The sequence below is a fragment of the Chaetodon trifascialis genome, chromosome 19, assembly GCF_039877785.1.
Source record: "Chaetodon trifascialis isolate fChaTrf1 chromosome 19, fChaTrf1.hap1, whole genome shotgun sequence".
Classification (NCBI taxonomy): domain Eukaryota; kingdom Metazoa; phylum Chordata; class Actinopteri; order Chaetodontiformes; family Chaetodontidae; genus Chaetodon; species Chaetodon trifascialis.
The window spans coordinates 24,353,961-24,369,644 of record NC_092074.1 but is presented as its reverse complement, the minus strand read 5'-3'; the positions used below and the strand labels follow the sequence as shown (position 1 = coordinate 24,369,644).

The 15,684-nt window shown below is 46.5% G+C and overlaps 2 protein-coding genes across 2 annotated transcripts in view; both read left to right on the top strand.

Annotated features, from left to right (window-relative positions):
- Window positions 1–2,158: 2,158 nt before the first annotated feature.
- Window positions 2,159–7,167, top strand: LOC139348161 (photoreceptor outer segment membrane glycoprotein 2-like). Its single transcript, XM_070988111.1, has 3 exons — window positions 2,159–2,828; window positions 4,016–4,262; window positions 4,812–7,167. The coding sequence occupies exons 1-3, from the start codon at window positions 2,248–2,250 to the stop codon at window positions 5,064–5,066; spliced, it is 1,083 nt and encodes a 360-aa protein (XP_070844212.1). The 5' UTR covers window positions 2,159–2,247; the 3' UTR covers window positions 5,067–7,167.
- A 7,966-nt stretch (window positions 7,168–15,133) lies between these two features.
- LOC139347956 (creatine kinase B-type) overlaps window positions 15,134–15,684 on the top strand; it is a 13,690-nt gene continuing 13,139 nt past the window's right edge. The window contains exon 1 of the mRNA XM_070987859.1: window positions 15,134–15,684. This exon is cut by the window's right edge and continues 569 nt beyond it. The gene's annotated coding sequence lies outside the window, so the exon portion shown is untranslated.

Below are 15,684 nucleotides of genomic sequence, written 5' to 3'. Positions count from 1 at the left end.
CTCTCTGTCTCTGTCTGAGTGGACGTGTTTTCAGTGCTGATATCTGTGGTTGAGGACGGGTTTCACAGCTGGTCACATGTCTGAGTTAATCACCAGAGACTGATTCAGGCTTTTTATTATGTGTGTGCATATATTCAAAATATAACTCGGTGTGGTAAATAGACACAAGTTAGATATTGTTGTCTGTAGACATTTTAAAGGACAATAATAACTGAAAGTCAAGATTCTGCTTTCTGACTGTTTCTAAATCTGATATCTACAAATGTCCACGTTTAGTTTAAGACAACCAGAATAATCATTGGTGAGCACAGATTTGTCTGTCGGGGCGTCAAAATCCGATTTGTTTCTGTTTTGTCTGCATGATGTTGACGTGGACCCAGCAGTTCTCGACAGCACTTGAGCGACCCCTTGTCCCAACAGGACCACAACGCTGGAGCCAAGGCCATTGACTGAACTGTGTCTCTACGAGGTGCATTTAGTAACTTTAAACGGACGTTGACATGAAGTCTTTGAGTACTTTGAGAAACATCTACAATTCAAGACCTTTCTATCTCTGTCCATCAAACTACCTGCTGAAGAGTTCATGTGATGTGATCGAAAGCTCAGGAACTGCTACCAAATGGACTTTGAAGTAAGACTCAACTGTTGTTTTCAGACTGACGTAGAATGAACTTTGAACCTGATCTGGAGTCTCTCTACCCACATGGCCTCAGAGAACCTGTGTCCATACTTTACTCTTCTTGGTCTTCCTCAGTGGGACATGAGGCTACACTGAGCTTCTGCCACTGTTCTCCATCCTAAACTACACTAACCCTTCTGGCACCACAGTTTAACCAAATCCTACTTCACTCTGTCTTCTTGGACTCGAGTGAATCCTGCCACGATCTACCAAGTCAGAAGGCTCATTGAGGTGGACAATATGTGGACACAGTGTCATGGAGATGTAGTATTCTGCTGATGGTCCAGCTGGTGAATGGGGGTTGGAGATTTCTCAGCTTATTGCAAGGCTGATTAGCTCTAAGGAGATTAGCTGTGCATGTTAACGGACGCCTCACAACTCTTTTTCTCAGCCGCAACATTTGCTTCACTGCTCTGAATCTGTGGCAGAACTCACCGGCCTCGAGGATGATGGGAGGTCGGAGGGGAGACAGACGAGGAGCTGGATGTCCAACGGCTTTAAGTCATCAAGGTAAAATTCTGTCTTTACCTTCAGCGTCGCGCAGGTTGAATCTGAGATGGCTCAGCTCGCCTTTACTTTCATTTTCCTCGATGAGTCGACCGCTCTGAAACAGGTTATTAATGAACGACTAGTTACGAATCTGACTGACAAATCATAACATGACTGCTACAAAAGATTATGTAAGACTTCCTGTTTACATGTGAACTCTGTTGTTGTTGGTTAACTGCAGTGTTGCATGACAGTAACAGACTGATCTGGATTGTTCACTGCTGGAGTTAATGGTCAGTTTGCGTATCTGCCTTAAACTACACAACATCACAAGGAGTGGTAGGAAGAACTTAAGCAACTGAGCATGCTAAGAAACAGTATGTTCGAGGGAAGAAAGACTTTTTTGACTAATTTGTTCTGAGCAGATTTTGATCTGAACAGAAACATTTCTGTGTGATTCTTTTTGATGTGATTCGTTTATTTTTAGGGGAATAGAAGGCTTGTGTTCACACAGGCAGTGTGATGTTGACCATGTTCAGTATATCAGCACCAGTTTTGTTCAACTTTGACCTTCTTGCTTCCCTGCAGCGCCCACATCCTGGTTGTGTCTTGGAGCTGTGGACTGCAGTCAAGAGTACCTAAAATACCTTGTTAAGCTCCTTATGATGCTCTGCAGAGAGCAGCCGCTGTCATTCTCCCTCCTCTTTCTTCCAGCTTTCCTTCGAGGAGAGGCCCACCCTGAACCCTGACCTTCAACCTCTGAGTCTCTCAGACCCCTGTGCACTGGATGTGAAGGCTACGAGTTGATGCAACAACAGATTGTATGAGTGGTGATATGAACTTCTTGATTGCTGGGTTTCAAGTTGAGCCCGGTTTTATGAGGCAGAGTAAAGAACTTCCAAAAATAGGCAGCAGGATGGAAGAGACAAGAAGTAAGTGAAACCTGATTGGCGAAAACCATCTGGGGAAGAGGTGAAAGGAAAATGTTGACAAGTGGCACAGCACCTTAAGGCACTCCTGATTTTTGGCCATGTTTGCGGCCACTTGGACCTGATACACATAAGAACCACAAGACTGACATGGCAGTCGGTAAAGTGACCTTCACCAAGGTGGAGAGAGAGAAACTAGCAGAGGTCCTCTGGCTGCTCAACTGGATCTCTGTGCTGACAGGAGCTATCCTCTTTGGCCTGGGCTTATTCCTTAAAGTAGAGATTCAGAAATGGCAGGAAGTGATGTCAGACCAGGAGATCCTTTATGTACCACATACGCTAATCACTACAGGCCTAGCGGCCTGCTGCATCAACTTTCTGGGTGGGAAGATCTGCCTGGACTGCGCTGACACCAACAAGTTCCTGCGCTGGAAGCTGGTGATGATGCCATACATCATCTGCACCTTGTTCTTTACCACCTGTGTCCTAGCAGGGGCACTCATGTGCTATAGCATCCGCAGCCAGCTGGAGGAGTCACTGTTCCTGGGCCTGAGGAACACCATGCGGTACTACAAGGACACGGACACGCCAGGTCGCTGCTATCTGAAGAGGACTCTGGACTTGCTGCAGATCCAGTTTCAGTGCTGTGGGAACACTGGGTATCGCGACTGGTTCCACATCCAGTGGATCAGCAACCGCTACCTGGACATGACCAGCAATACAGTAATGGAGTAAGTGGAGCCAGATCTGCTGGATTTCATCGAAGCCTTTTGAATTGTCTTTCGACAGCAGAGGATCCTTGTTGATCCCTGCAGATCCTACTGGATTTTAGCCCATTCGTTCTGTGTCTAGTAGATTCCAGCAGTTTCTAGAAGATCCCGGTGAATATCAGCAGATCTACACTGTACACTGGAAGCTAGTGGATTCTATTAGAACCCAATAAATTACAACTGATTTTAGGTGGATTTCAGTGTTTTACAGTAGATAACTGTAAAGTGTAAAGTGATTTCATCTGTGCCTTACAGCATAGTAAAATAAGTAAACTAAAGTAGTATTGTTGTTGGCATATTGCACATGATATTTCTTAATATTCCTCTGGCTTTGTTTACATACAGTAAATGTGCTGCCTACAGTTTCTGATGAAGGTCTGAGGACAGAAACGTCAAAGGTAAAAAGAGTAAAGTGACTGACAGAGCTGAAGTACTTCAGCCTTAGGTTTGGAAAGCAGGACAGTGAAGTCAGCACTACGGGACGTATCAGTAGATTTGCTTAGTTGTCTCGTAGCATGTTGATGGAAATGTGAGTAAATAAGAAATGCTGCAGCCAGCTAAACAGAGTGTTTTCAGATTGAGGCCATTGGTCCACTGCAGTTCAGGCTGTAAGCTATTGGGGTCAGATGTCACAGGATTAATGAGGCTTAACCAACTAGGTTCAACTGAGGTCCAAGAGACTCAATATAACCTGTCTGCAGGATTTATAGACAATCTGTTTATTCAACAGGAACGCAGCTGAGTTTTTAAGCACTGAACACATGTTTACCTGACTGGTCACCTCATCCTTTAGTTCAGTGTTTCTGGTGGGTCGCAACCCAAAAGTGGGTTGCGGACCTGTTTTCGGTGGTTTGCGGGGCTTTGTCTGGGCCAAACCAAAAAGAAAAAAAAAGTTAAGAAAAAAAGATCCTTTGCTTTTACTTTGAATGGGGATTTTTTATGCAGCGATGTACTGTCATTAAGGGGTGATGGTGGGTCCCAAAGCCAGACCAGAGGAGAACCATTGTGATAGTTTATATGAACACCATCAGCATTTCAAACTTAATTTACAGTACAGGTCTACTGTAGTGGTAGTAGTAGTAGTAGTAGTAGTAGTAGTAGCAGCAGCTGCAGCAGCCACTCACAGCCTGCCTGCTCCTTCTGTGCAGCCGTCTGAGGAGTAACGTGGATGGGAAGTACCTGATGGACGGTGTTCCCTTCAGCTGCTGCAGCACCTTTTCCCCTCGGCCCTGCATCCAGCAGCAGGTCAGCAACAGCTCAGCCCATTTCAACTTCGACCAGCAGAGCCAGCAGCTGAACCTGTGGAGGAGAGGCTGCCGACAGGCCCTGATCGACCACTACACCGGCATTATGCAGTCCATTGGCCTCACAGTGCTCCTCATCTGGCTGTTTGAGGTACTGCAGTGACTGCTGACTCAGACCATATATCCACAGTGATTTGAGTGAAAGTACACCAAAATTAACTTTATCTTTGTGTCCAGCACAGAACTCTGTCGCTTTGGGTCCACCTTAGTTTGGTGTTAAGGCCTCATGCCCCCCACAACTTCACACAGTGATTGGTCAGCTGTGAAAAACTAGAAGGTGTTTGAACTTCTCTCCCAGCTTTTTTAGACATTTTTCACACAGTTATTTCTGTCACCGAACATGTGAACAACTAAGGTCAAAATGTCTTAAAAAAACAGTGAAAATATTTATTATTATGTTAATTATTTCTAAATTTAAACAGTATCACATGTCCCCCATCTTTGTCTATGGCGGTGGGCCTTCACTCCACCTTTCAGTGTGGGTGGGGGTTGTTGACAACAGATAGCAGCAGTCATGTACGTCATATGAGTTTATGAACATAATGTGACCCTTAAGTGGTTACACTAATGCACAATGTTGCTGCTGACATGCAGCAGTCCATGCAACATTAAGGATACCGTGTTTTTCTTCTCCAACTAGCTGCTGGTCCTGACAGGAGTCCGTTACCTGCAGACAGCCATGGAGAACGTTCTCCGGCTGGGCGATCCAGACTCAGAGTCTGATGGTTGGATTCTGGAGAACAGCCTGGCAGAAACAGCTCGATCCAACTTTAACGTCATCAAGAACTTGGGGAAGTGTTACCAGGTCGATGACGACCCGAACATCAACGTCCCGACCACTACCACTGAGCAGGAGGTGTCATCCCAGCAGGCCCAGATCCCTGTGACCAGCTAGCATCCAGCCTGAGCAGTCATGAACCTGCGAAAGACCAGGATGAGCTGGAACATCTCAGCTTCAAAAAGTCCAAGGCCTCAAGTGATGCTCTGTTGATGCATCTTAATCTCAGACCACGAATCACTTCCAGCTTTGTGAGGCTCTGATCTGAACCAGGCCACTAGTTGAATATGTTTTCATCCTGAGAAGCCAAAGAAAAGCTCAACCGATGACATGCAGATATGAAGATGGAGAAATGTTAAAGCCTTGCTGTGTGCACATCTGATGCAATGATTTCTGCCTTCAGGGGAAGTTCACCTACGAGTTCAACAAAGTTTTACAAGGTTTTTTAAAACATCTGTGTGTCACGTTTGCCTGAGCAGAGTGTTTTCATTCTTACGTATTTTGAGAGTAGATGAGTGATATTTCGTCCTTGACAGTGAATTACTCACAGACACATCACAACAGGGACACTTTTGTATGTCATGAAATTAGATTTGTACCTTTTGGTGTCTAATCGTGCTTTTGAAGGTACAAATTTGCAGCAAAAGGTGCTAATAATTACATAAGGATTTGTACAGTACCATCGAGAAGCAGTGGACTCTGTCAAGGATAATTCAATTTTCTGTATTTCTTAGAATGATAGAACAAAATGTGGGCTATAAAGAGGAAGACAGTCAGACTGCAAGAACAAAACAACCTGGGAGATTCAAAAAAGACAACAAAGAATAAAGAAACAGGTGCTTTGCTTCAAAGTTCATTCAGCAGCAGAAAACGAAACTGCGTGGATCAAAATTAGACAAGCTCTCTGTTCTACGATCCAGAGGAAAGGTCGTGTTGACGGTCACACTGCTAATATGCTAATGTTTAGCAGGTACAATATTTACCATGTTTACTATCAAAGTTTAGCCTGTTAGCATGCTTACACTGGCTAGTTAGCATTAAACACAAAGGATAGCAGAGGTTGATGGGAATGTGACCAGTTCTCCAGGTATTTGATCAGAAACCAAACTATTGGACACATTAACACGTTGACCTGATGGTGGTGCTAGTTATTACAGTTCATCCTGAGGGGAACATGAACGTCTTGACGATCCACCAAGTGTGAAAAATGAAATGTGAAATGTGAAAGAATACTAAGAATGTCTGAGGCGAATCTGACTGATCCAGGACCAGAAGGTCCTCAAAATGTAAACTTTGTGTCGCCACCATCTTTGTCATCTTGTGAAGTCTGAACTGAAAAAAGTCTTTATGTTTTCATGTTTGCTGTTTTGTTCACGTCCTCTGCTGATTCTTCTTCTTCCACGTTTTACTACTGAGGTTCTACTGAGGCCGGCTCAGAGTCGATCACTGCGTAGTGTATGCTGTTTAGATCTGGCGTGATGGAGGCGCCGCCGCTGCTCTCCACTGACTGCAAGACCCAGGGCACGATGGGAAACACCTGGCAAAAGAGCTGATTGGCTCTCGTCAGAAAATATCCAGCCAATCAGAATCCAGTTCCTTCTGTGAGTTTGGTTTAAAATCACCAACATATTTGTCATAAGGTCAACATTTTATTTCAGATTCAACTCTGCGAATCCAGAGAGGTCCAAGATGTGGTTCGTCTGTCTTCATGCAAAGACTAGAAGAATGGACTGCAGCCGAGCTCCACCTACAAGTCACTGTGACTCTCACTAACACTTCAACAGTTTCTGTTGATGCACTTGTGGATGAATTATTCTGTTGTGTTCAGGTCATAAAAATATGGCAAATAAAGTTGCTGACAGCATCACGAACAAACGGCGACTCGTCCTTCTGACACAGGAGGATGGAGAATAAAACTCATTTGATAACAATAATAGAAATTTGATGGAGCTAAGAATGAAACCTGAAGCATCAAAGGTCTCCAAACTCGCTTGTTCTTTTTATGCAATGGCAGTCCAGTTTCAGACTTGACAGGTGAGAGCTCAGAAGGTATCTCGACTCCAGTGAACTTTCTACCAATCAGCGCCTCTGAAGCAAACAAGCATAACAGAGCTTCCCAAGTGTTACCTGATGCACCTGCAGCCTTGTGTCTCTGTGTCTACGATTTGAACTTATCTGATCGTCACTTTGGGAAAACGCTTCTACCAGAAAAACAAATGTAAACATAAGAATTTAGTTCGGTTTGTTCATTTCAGGTTTTCTGCACATTGAAAACTCTGCTATGAAAACTGAACCAATGTGATCATAAAACACTGAAACACAAGTGCTCAGTCCTGATTGTTGATGTTCCTGTGTTGTCCACCAGAGGGAGACAGAGACACTGAGCAGAAACGAGAAGCACATCTGATATTACCACGTCTACGTCTGATAAAACTACTACCACAACTGACACTACGACAACTACAACTAATACTACCACTACTACAATCGAACAGCGTAACAGGACTTTTACACACAACAGGGTATGTTGTTTTGGTACTTTTACTCAAGTAAAAGACTTGAGTACTTCATCAAACTGTGTACGTCTGAGATCTGAAGGTGAGTTACATTAAATTACATTTATTTACCTCGGATTTCATTCAATGTCACGAGTGCATCTATCTGACCAGGTGAGCATTCAGTGTGAACAGGTGAGGTTTCAGTGTGAACAGGTGAGTTTTCAGCATGAACAGGTGAGTTTTCAGTATGAACAGGTGAAGTTTCAGTGTGAACAGGTGAGTTTTCAGTGTGAACAGGTGCATTCAGTGTGAACAGGTGAGTTTTCAGTGTGAACAGGTGAGCATTCAGTGTGAACAGGTGAGCTTTCAGTGTTAACAGGTGAGTTTTCAGCGTGAACAGGTGAGCATTCAGTGTGAACAGGTGAAGTTTCAGTGTGAACAGGTGAGTTTTCAGTGTGAACAGGTGAGGTTTCAGTGTGAACAGGTGAGGTTTCAGTGTGAACAGGTGAGTTTTCAGCATGAACAGGTGAGTTTTCAGTGTGAACAGGTGAGTTTTCAGTGTGAACAGGTGAGCATTCAGTGTGAACAGGTGAGGTTTCAGTGTGAACAGGTGAGGTTTCAGTGTGAACAGGTGAGTTTTCAGCATGAACAGGTGAGTTTTCAGCGTGAACAGGTGAGTTTTCAGTGTGAACAGGTGAGTTTTCAGTGTGAACAGGTTCACAGTCTCTGCGATCCTAATGTCAGTGGGGAATTTGCTCCACCACTGTGCAACCCCTGGTAGTGAAGGAGCAACAGAGTGTGGTGGATGGTCTGAGGTGTATAATTGACCTGGTCCTGGATGTAAGATGTGCTTGAGCCAATCAAAGCACAGTATGCAGGTATCAGGACTTGAAAGGGATCAGCCAGTGGTGGGTGTAGAGGACTGGAGCGGTCTGAGAGAAGTTGGATAGGTTGAACTGCTGAATTCTGGATGACACATGCAGGATCGCCAGGCAGTGGGGAGTTGCAGTAGTCCCAGGAGAAGATGGCAAGGGCCTGGACCAGGACCTGCACTGCCTCCTGATGTTATGAAGCGTGAATCTTCAAGGATGGGTAATCAGAGCGGTGTGCCATCCAGGCTACCAGGTCACCTGAGCCATGGATGCCAGAGTCCTCATTGTTAATGTAGCCATGGATGGGAGATGAATTCCCCGTCATAAAATCAAGTCCAGTCAGTTCAAAATCAGAGTTCTTTCCACAAGACGAGAATTGGACAGAACCATGAGGTCCAAACAGATCCAACAGATCCAACAGGTCCAACAGGTCCAACAGATCCAACAGGTCCAACAGATTCAACAGATCCAACAGGTCCAACAGATCCAACAGGTCCAACAGGTCCGACGGGTCCAACAGATCCAACAGATCCAACAGGTCCAACAGGTCCAACAGATCCAACAGGTCCAACAGATTCAACAGGTCCAACAGATCCAACAGGTCCAACAGATTCAATAGGTCCAACAGGTCCAACAGATCCAACAGGTCCAACAGGTCCAACAGATCCAACAGATCCAACAGGTCCAACAGGTCCAACAGATCCAATGGGTCCAACAGATCCAACAGGTCCAACAGGTCCAACAGATCCAACAGATCCAACAGATTCAGCAGGTCCAACAGGTCCAACAGATCCAACAGATCCAACAGGTCCAACAGATCCAACAGATCCAACAGATTCAATAGGTCCAACAGGTCCAACAGATCCAACAGATCCAACAGATTCAATAGGTCCAACAGGTCCAACAGATCCAACAGGTCCAACAGGTCCAACAGATCCAACAGGTTCAACAGGTCCAACACTGTGAGGTGAACTGATCCATACTTCAGGACTTCAGAAGACAATGTCCAATAAGCTCAGCAGATCCAGCAGATTTGAACTGGGAGGGAGGAATAGAGAGCTGTGATTGGTTGGTAGAGTTACAGTCACAGATGATGTGTGCGTCCTCCTGCTGGTGGGTCTGCAGCACTGCAGCTCCACCAGCAGCCAATCACAGAGGGAGGTGGTTGTCATAGTGACGACCACGTGGCCTTCAGTGCCCCAGATTACTGTGCTGCTGCCCCCCTCTTCTTGAGTGTCTCCTCCTCCCCTCTGTCCTCCCCGTCCTCCTCATCTCTCTGCCTATTTTTCATCCCTGACTCCTCTTCTACCTTTCTTCACTTCCTCTTTCCATCCCTCTTCTTTTCCACTCATCTATAGATCTGTTTTTCTGTCCTTCCTCACATCAGCGCCTCCATCCTTCACTCCTTCGACTTCTGTGTCCTCCTTCCTTTCTTTTCTTCCTTCCCCTCTTTAACTTACCTCTCTACCCATCTTTCTATTTTCCATCTCTTTCCTCTCATTTATTCATCCTTCCTTATGTCTTTTCTTCTTTCATCTGTCCTACCATTGTTCCTCCCTTCCTTCCCTGCATCCACTCCTCCTTTCTCTCATCTTTTCTTTTTAGTCTCACCTTCCTGTATATTCTTTTATCCATGTTTTCTCCCCTTTTTTTCTACCTTCTCCCTTTGTTTATCCTTAATCTTTCTCCTCCTTCTTCCCTACCTCCCTTCATTCCTTCCCTTCTCCTCTTCCTTCCATTCTTTCTAAGTTCATCTCTTCCTTTCTTTCTTCTCTCCTTCCCTTCTTCCTTTTCCATCTTTCATCTTTCCTTTCCTTGCTTCCTTACTCTCTCCCTACCCTCTTCTTTTCCTCCTCCTCCTTTCCTTCCCTACATCTCTCTTTGCATCCTCCCCCCTCTCCCCCCTCCCCCATTTCTCTCTCTCTCCCTCCCCACCTGTTATGTAACACCTCCTTCTCTACATCACTGCCTTCATCTGAACACCTAATCAGATCTCTCCTGTGCCAGTGACATCACAGGCTGGGGGCGTGGCCTGTTCTGAATCAATACACTGTGTGTGAGAGCCTGTTGGTTGCCATGGTGACGTGGATTAAACAAGCTCAGATTTACATTCATTTCTAGACAACCAGTCACCTCTTCCTATCCCAGAATGCACCTGGAGGCAGTGACAGGCCTTTACATAACAGAGAGAGTGTGAGCGGCTTAGCCAATCAGAGCCTGCGATGTAGAGAGTTGAGGTGGAGATGATTGGCTCTTCGGAGCCAGGCCTGCCTGGAGTCAATCATTGCACAATGCATGATGGGTAGAGTCAGCGGTGATGGAGGCGCTGCTGCTGACTGCAAGACCCAGGGCATGCTGGGAAACACCTGGCTGTCACCTGATGAAAGAGCTGATTGGCTCATTGCTGTGAAGCTTTATGGATGATAATAAAGGCAGACGGTCTTGTTCCTGGAGGATCCTGGAGGATCCTGGAGGATCCTGGAGGACTCAATGATTCTGGATTTTGAACCTTTTCTGTCGTTGAATCTGAACACAGCCTCAATCTGTACGATGATCAGAAAAACAGACCAACACAAACGCACCGCCACAGTCTGTCATACAGTCAGTAAACAGTATTTTCCCGTCGTCGCCGTCAGACGTCTTTGTTTATTCAAGTTCTGCCGACGAAGAGCTGAACAAAGTTTTCCAACTGCAGAACTTTCAGCCGATTTTTCAACAGCGCGAATCACACACAGACTGTAAACGCACCATCTGTGACTTTTCTTTCTTTCTTTCTTTCTTTCTTTCTTTCTTTCTTTCTTTCTTTCTTTCTTTCTTTCTTTCTTTCTTTCTTTCTTTCTCCAGTTTTCACTCTCCTGATTGAACAAAGCAGTCATGGCCGCCGGCTGCTGGTTGCCTGGTAACGAGTCCTGGGAGAGCAGAGGCACTTCCTGGAGGCCGACCTCCAAATGAACGAGCAGACAGTGAATGCTGCGTCTGCAGACTACCAACAGGCTTTGTTCAAACACACAAAACTTTATTTAACATTCAGATCCACAACACCCAGACTCTGCAGAGAGTCAATGCGCCGTGATGTCACCACCTCTGACATCACTGCTCATATTAGTGAGACAGTGTCGATTAAACGTGTAAGACGTTTTTCTACAGACGACTTCCTGTACGGTAACATCTCACTAGCTCATATTCATGTGTCAAAAATCAATAAGATCAATCAGTGATCCAAAGTGATGCCTCGCCCTCCACCAGACCATAAGAAGCACGACTGGACGCTGCTAGTGTCAATCTCAAAGTGATTGATTATAAAAAGGTTGGGGAGGTAATGATCCAATTATTATTATATCGCTGATTACTCACAAACAGTAAAGAGCTGCCTGTGGGTCGGTCACTGCTCTGGATGAATCTCCTAAAAGATGAAACGAAATAACATAACATATAGGAATGATACGTCCTTCTCGGAGGTCCTCGAATGCAGCACGCAGATAGAGGTTACGTCACATCAGTGACGACATGGTCTCAAAACATGAGTGGATGATGATTTCTGTCAATGAAGTAAAAGGGAAACCAGGGGAGCTCTGAGTGATGAAGATGAAGGTCAAACTGAGGAGTCATCACAGCACAAACATGCTGACCTGGATGAAGAGGATGAAGAGCGCTCTTCAGTGGAGTTTGAGGCTCATCGAGCAGCTTTCACAGACCTGGCAGCAGGTTTGTGCTAAGCTAACAGCTAACAGAAGGAGAAGCTCAGAGACAGAAAGAGTCCAGCAGCTTCTCAGCTCTCTGCTGAAACACTGAGCGCGTTCCTGCTGTGAAGAACAGAAGCTGCTCTGAACCTGAACCTGAACCTGAACCTGAACCTGAACCTGAACCTGAACCTGCTCAGCTGAAACTCCTTCAGACTCAGGTTCACTTCGTCTGAAGTGTTTCTGCTGCTTCACTCCTTAAACTCATCATGGTGTTTCGTGTCAGCTGAAGCTTCGAGGTCGTCCATCTTGGAAGTTGTAGAAATGCTCTTTGGTTCATCGCTTCCTTGATTTGTATCCCAGTTTCTCGTCTTCATAACGAGCGGGAACAGTGGAGGTCGCTGTGACGCCTCAGTCCAGCCGAGCTGTCACTGGTTCATTCAACAGAGCAACAAAAGGACGCAACTTAAAACGATGTTGAATGAAACGGAGCCTGAATGACGTGAAGCGACGCGAGAATGACCTCACCCCGAGTGTCCGTCTGCCGCCGTGAACAGGTAAGTAATGTGAAGCCACGCCCATGTACCGACTACCGGAGGCATCAGTGACCAAAAAGTACGAGAAGCTAAAACAACTAATAAACAAGATGAATCTGCACAGTGACGCAGGACGTCCTCGCTTCGATCTGACGCCACAAAGAAAGAACCAATTTATCCAAAACCCAAAACACTGCTGCCGACTGGACACCTTCAGATTTTATGAGGCTGTTTTTATTTTTAATTTCTCCCCAGCTCGACTGACGTTCAGCTCCTCACGGTCTGATCCCACCTGGAGACATCGTGGTCACATGATCAGCGAAACCATCGCGGATCAGTGATGAACACCTGACTTCAGATCAGCTGACCTCAGGTTGACTGTGTGTTGTGTTCAGGCTCTTCTCCTCATGAGGCGTTCACTGACCCGCTGCTGCTGCACATGAACTGCAACGCTCTGTTGACATCCTCAGCCAATAGGAGGAGCAGGAGGCTGTGGTGGGCTGTGATTGGCTGCAGGCGGGAGTAGGGTGAGCTTTCGTCACTGCTGCCGTCAGCTGAAAACCCTGTAAGTGAGGAGATGTTGGGTTTTCATGAGAGAAACTGACAGCTGGGATGTACTGGGTTTTTATACTGGGACATACTGGGTTTCTGTGCTGGGATGTACTGGGTTTTTATGCTGGGACATACTGGGTTTCCATTGTGACAGCAAGGAGATGTCAAGAGATACCAGGTTTTCTGACCAGTGTAGACAGAAGTGCACACCCATTCACTCTTCCTTCTCTCCCTCCTCCCCCTCCTCCCCCTTGTCATCTCTCTGTGTTCAGTCATGAATAAATGACACAGGAGGAGGGGGGGGGAGTGCTGACTTGGGCTGCAGCCCCTCTGCATGCTGATGGAGGATGGGGAGGGTGAGGATGGAGGGGCAGGGTCTGGTGGGACAGGTGGGGGAGGGGTGGTGTATCTGGTTTTTATTCAGCTCTCATCACCTGACCGTCTGCATCACCTCCTGCTGTGACTGTCCACATGTTCAAACACTGTGTGTGTGTGTGTGTGTGCGTGCGTGTGTGTGTGTGTGTGTGTGTGTGTGTCTGCTTGATAACAACAAAAGTAATGATGATGATGATGATGATGATGTGATGTGATGTGAATGTCTCACAAAGCTCTCAGATCTTTACTGCAGTAGAAGTACAGAAATACTGGAAGCTTGGTGCAGTAAAAGTACTCGTTCTGCAGTAAAACGTCCCCTGTGGCAGATGTTTCATCCTGTGCAGCTGCTCGCTGAGACGTTCACGCAGTTTTTGCATTGTGAGTCCAGTCGATAGTTTTTGTCATTAACGTCTCAAAGAAACAGTTCAGAGCCTCCGAAGGACAGAAATGAGTTTTGATTTGACTGAAGCTCTTCTGACCGTCCTGCTCGTGTTGTCTTCCGTCCTGACTGCTGTGAAGACGTGGCCAGGTGTGCAGTCATCAGGCAGCCACCGCACACCTGACCCACGGGGCGGAGTTTACCCAGCGCTCACAGAGCAACGGCGTCATGGAGGCTGAACCTCCGAGTCTCCGCCTGGTTAGAGGATGAGAGGAAACACACTCCAAAGGTGAGTGTGTGAACGCGGCAGTAAGAGTAAGCCTCACCTGGACGGGAAGCAGGTGTCTGGCTGATGGATGTACGATGGACGTTCTCATGAATGTGGTGAGTGTTCGACTCGCCGTTCTGGATTCCAGTGACGTCACTTTGATTGTTGATCTGCTTTTCCTCAGAACTAAACTGGATTCCAGGGAAGATTCCCGTAGTTCAACTTCCTCCCGTGTGAAGAAACTGAGAGCCTGAAGCTTCACTGCCAGAGCAGCATGTTACTGCTGGAGCTGCTGCAGGTGGAGCTGCTGCAGGTGGAGCTGCTGCAGGTGGAGCTGCTTTCAATACTTCATGTGCTGTTCGATACTTCAGGTCTGCGGGGTCAAAGTGGGGACTGTCTGACAGCTGCTGCCACCATGGAAACAGCTGTCATGGAGACGTCATGGCCCTCGGCCTACAGCATCAACACGATGAACAAGCAAACAGACGGACAGACGGAAGGACGGACAGAGAGACAGACGGACGGACGGACGGACAGAGAGACAGACGGACGGACGGACGGACGGACGGACGGACGGACGGACGGACAGAGAGACGGACGGACAGAGAGACAGACGGACGGACGGACGGACAGATGGACAGAGAGACAGACGGACGGACGGACGGACGGACGGACGGACGGACAGACAGACTGGGTTTCTGTCGTCTCACTGACAAAGACTTCAGTGTTTTATAATGACCTCATTTCATATGCAAATGAGCAGGCTGAGGAGGCGGGATCAGAGTCCTCCTGTCTGTCTGTCTGTCTGTCTGTCTGTCTGTCTGTCTGTCTGTCTGTCTGTCTGTCAGGGCTGAGGAGAAACAGGATTGGACAGACAGGCTGGAAGTAGACACAGACTGAACAGGAAGTAGGATGGCAGGGAGCTGGAGACGCTCTGCTCACCTGTCTCCACTCACACAGGTAGAGACAGGAGGCCACTGCAGCTCAGGTGATGCTCACAAACAGTCAAACCTCCACAGGTAGACATAGAGAGAGGCGTGTTCGAGCCCGTTGCTAGGTGTGACTCAAGCTTTTGAAAGCTGTGATTGGAGGATAAAGACGCTCTTATTGATGATGAAATCGATCGACCTGATCGTCGAGCTCAGACGTGATTTCTCCTCCTCTTTCCTCCATTTCCTCCTCTTCTTCAGAAACTCTTGAGGAGATCTCTGAAGGCCTGAAGCGCTGACAGATTACTTCTTTGTGGTCCATTTGATCTCACTTGGTCTCTTTATATTTAATTGGATCCTAGTACATCACATTTGAATTAATTGGGTCTATTCAGGTCCAGGAGATCCCATTCGACCTGTTTACATCCATAATTTGCAGGCTAGCAGAACCCAGGTGATCCTTTTATCTACAGTCTAAATATGAGTAGATTTCTTCAGACTGGAGTGGATTCAAACAGATCTTGTTAGAGTCCAGCACATCCTAGCAGATCATTTTAAAATTCAGTAGATTTCAGTCACTGTCACTCGATATCAGGAGTCTACAGTAGTTTCAGTAAACACCAGTGTCATCCAATAGATTTCAGAG